The sequence below is a fragment of the Myotis davidii genome, unplaced genomic scaffold, assembly GCF_000327345.1.
Source record: "Myotis davidii unplaced genomic scaffold, ASM32734v1 scaffold122, whole genome shotgun sequence".
NCBI lineage: Eukaryota > Metazoa > Chordata > Mammalia > Chiroptera > Vespertilionidae > Myotis > Myotis davidii.
The window spans coordinates 961,444-965,220 of record NW_006293234.1 but is presented as its reverse complement, the minus strand read 5'-3'; the positions used below and the strand labels follow the sequence as shown (position 1 = coordinate 965,220).

Here is a 3,777-nt window from a genome sequence, read left to right as displayed (position 1 = left end):
TGTCTGCAGCCTCCAACAAGGTGAAACCCCTCCTGCTGGCTGCTGCCTCTCTGGCGCCACCGTCTGGTGTCAGCTGGGTGGCACAAGGCCTACAAAACCTGCCAGATCTCTGGTCTTTTTTTTTATTTTTTTTTATGAAGGCTTTTTTTTTTTCTTTATCGAGAAACTTAAGACTTGGGTACATCAAATAAAACCAATTTCTAGGGGCGGGGGAGAATCAAAACTGTCTGGACCATAGTAGAACCCAGAGGATATATTTGTGTAATTGAAAAATTCTAGAGTTTCCTGCAGACCCGGAAGTGAATGGAACTGAATGACAGACATGCTCGGGATTGACTTATCAAGACAGAGTTCACCTGAGAAAGGAGCCTAGAGGAAGAGGAAAGAAAGGGAGACAGAAATGACTCGTTCCCAGATGCTGTTGACCTTCAGGGATGTGGACACAGAAATCTGTCAGCAGGAGTGGGAATGCCTGAACCCTGCACAGAGGGGCCTTGTGCAGGGAGTGATGCTGGAGAACTCGGGAGCCTGCGCTCCCGGCGGAGGATATCTCTGCAGATGTGTGGCCCATGAATTATCACCAAAGGAGGAGAGTAACAAAGGAAGATTTTCCCAAACAGTGATGGGAAGACACAAAAGCAATGACATCAAGGATTTTGACTTCAGGAAAGTGCAGCAAAATATGCATGCTTGTGAGAGTCAGTGTGGATACAATGAAGCAAATTACAAAGGTATGACTATGTCCATAACAAAAATTTCACTGGTACAAGAGATCAACAGCATGATGAACCTTGGAATAACTGCCTTATGAAGTGGACTGTCGCTATAAGAAAAAGTACTTATAAACATAAATCATATATAAGGTATTAAAACATACCAAAACCTCTGCAGGAAACCAAAATCCTATTTTCTAATCAATTACACAAATGTATTTCTAATCTTATTAGAAAATAGAATGAATAGATTAAGGTTTCAGTCCAATCTGGCTGAACTTCAGAAGTTTCGAACTGAAGAGGAAGTTTATGAATGAAATCAAGTTGAGAAGTTTATCAACAACAGTTGCTCTGCTTCACCACTTGAGAGAATTCCTCCTACTGTCAACATCAACATTTGTAATAAATCTGGGGAAATTTTTTAAAAAGAAAAGTTCCAGGGGCTTTATAATTGATTTTTTGAGGCAAAATCTGCAATTTGTGCTCCTAGGTGTTGAGGTTCACAGGACAAGCTAAGAAGTCTTCAAACCTTGAGCTGAATTCCGTAAGTTATCTGGCTTTTGTTAATCCTTGCCCAAGGATGTTTTTTCCATTGATTTTTAGAGAGACTGGAAGGGAGGGAGGCAAGGAGAGTGAGCTAAACATCAATGTGAGAGAGACGCATCTATTGGTTGCCTCCTGCACATACCCAATTGGACTGAGAATCAAACCTGCAACCCAAGTATGTGCCCTTGACTGGGAATTGAACCCGAGGCCCTTTGGAGCATGGTTCAAAGCTCTGACCATTGAGCACACTGGCCAGGGCTATCTGGCTTTTTTAAAAAAATTCTTTATTGTTGAAAGTATTACACATGTCCCCTTTTCCCTCCATTGTCCGCACCCAGCCTGCTCCTGCCCTGGCCTTCATTCCCCCTCTATTGTCTGTGTCCATTGGTTATGTTTATATGCATACAAGTTCTTTGTTTGATCTCTTACTCCCCCCCCCATTGCCACCCTCCCCCCTTCCTGTTCATCCCCCCTGCCTTCCCTCTGAGGTTTGACAATCTGTTTGATGCTTCTATGTCTCTGGATCTATTTCTGTTCATCAGTTTATGTTGTTCATTACATTCCACAAATGAGTAGGATCATGTGATACTTATCCTTTTCTGACTGCCTCATTTCACTTAGCACAATGCTCTCCAGGCTTTTAAATTGGTTTTTCCTTGTCTAACAGTAGCGTCAGCACCCACCTCTAGGTGGCTTCTTCCTTAGCATAGTGAGCTTCATCCCCCTGAGAGGGCAGACACTCAGAGACTGTAGCATGTGCAGCAGCTCCAAGTTGCCAGTCCCCAGAAGCCGTCCCTTAATCTTTCCAGCAGCTCTGAATGCAACATTTGGATGCGCAGGAACAAATGTCCCAGCATCTGCTTCTGTTCCTGGGAGAGAGCTATGGCTCCTGCCCTGGACATGGTCCACAGGCTACGGTGCCGACAGAGGCCCTGTAGCAGGAGATGAGGGCTGTGGGCCCTGGAGGCATATTTGTGAGCTGCAAACACGCTGGTCCTGTGGATCCCAGCCAAGCTTTGCTACCTCAAAGTTGATCTCGAGATCAAGTTCTGGAGATGGATCAAGATCCATCCTCAGTAATAGAGAGTCTTCCCCCTCCCTATTTCCTGAGGGTGAAGAAATTAGAGGGATGAAGGGTTGTTAACTCGAGATTGTTCTCTTGGCAACTTGCCTACAAACGTGTCAGCATCATCCCTACTGGGCAGTTTTTGTGCCTTTGAGATTGAGAGAGACTCATGGATGATTTAGAAATAATAATAAATGCTGATGCACAAATAACACTTCTCAGCATTCAAAAGCATTTCTGTGTTCCTTGTCTTGTAGTGGAGCATATAAATGGCAAGTTTTATAGACCAGGGTTCAACTTTTAGCCCTGCTGTGTTACCTGGGGTAAGTTACTTGACCTACCGGAGCCTCCATTTCATCATCTATAAAATTGGGATAAAAATGCCCTCCTCAAAATGTTGTGTTGGGAAGATTAAAAAGAACAGTAAATGCTAAACCAAATACCCAGCACACGCTAAGAGCTCAGTTAATGTTCGCTAGGGCTATGATTATTCCCACCGCAACTTGGTGAGGCGGGGCAGGCCTGCTTTACAGATGCAGCAATTAGAGCTCAGAGACATGGAGTGACTCATCCATGTGAGGGGCAGAGTCCCCTGGGGCTCCAACTCAGGTTCTCCGGGCGTTGAGTCCAGGCCCTCTCCTCACACTGTGTCCAAAGCGCCTGCCAAGTCTGCAGACACTCAGCTGAGGCTGAGACGACAGGGCTGGAGAAACGGGCACATTAGGGGGAGCAGCGCAGGGAGGGGAGGATCCATCAGACAGGCGTGAACTGGACGCTGAGCTCAGGGGCCTGATGACCCAGACACAGGGGTGGGGAGATTTAACTCCGGTCCATGGCAGGGAAAGCCAGCCAGGTTTGTGAGGCTGATGTTGCTGGCATTAAAAGGACAGAAGGCCGAACAAGTAGCCAGTTCAAGCTGACTCAGGGAGCAGCACAGTGACATGACAGGCCAGAGGCCGGAGACAGGGAGACAGAGGAAGAGCTCAGAGACAACAGAACTGGAGGGAAGAAAACTTGACTGACAGGCTCCAAGATAGCATGGACTGAGGGTGGCACATGCCTTTTGAGTGTGGTAGGTGAAAACTCTGCGGTACGGTCAGTTGAGATAATCCTTTAAAATTCCTTCTAATGATAAAAAAGAAAAGAAAAAAAGAGTGTGTTTGTTTAGTAAACCCAGTAATAATCCCCTCATCTGCTTCCAAGTTCAGAGTCAAGTAAAGTGAGCTGGGGGAAACAGGATTTGATCCCAGATGCTCTCGATGTCCATGTGATGTGGCCATGTGAGGTCCATGTGTCCATTCAGTAGAAGTAGCCAGAATCTCTCTCCCAGACAACCTGGAGTCTTGGAATCTTACACTGGAAGGTAAGATTTTCATATACATTCTACTAATTTTCTTTCCTCTCTGACACTTCTATTATAGAGAAAAGGCAAATAGCAATATTAAAATATTC

At 45.4% G+C, this 3,777-nt stretch overlaps 1 protein-coding gene across 1 annotated transcript; it reads left to right on the top strand.

The window, feature by feature from the left end:
• The first annotated feature begins 400 nt into the window (after positions 1-400).
• On the top strand, positions 401-811 carry LOC102755752 (zinc finger protein 677). Its single transcript, XM_006766918.1, has one exon. The coding sequence runs from the start codon at positions 401-403 to the stop codon at positions 809-811; it is 411 nt and encodes a 136-aa protein (XP_006766981.1).
• The last annotated feature ends 2,966 nt before the right edge of the window (positions 812-3,777 follow it).

What these genes read in the sequence shown, in the direction of transcription:
- LOC102755752 (XM_006766918.1), top strand. Translation starts at nt 401, where the DNA reads ATGACTCGTTCCCAGATGCTGTTGACCTTCAGGGATGTGGACACAGAA.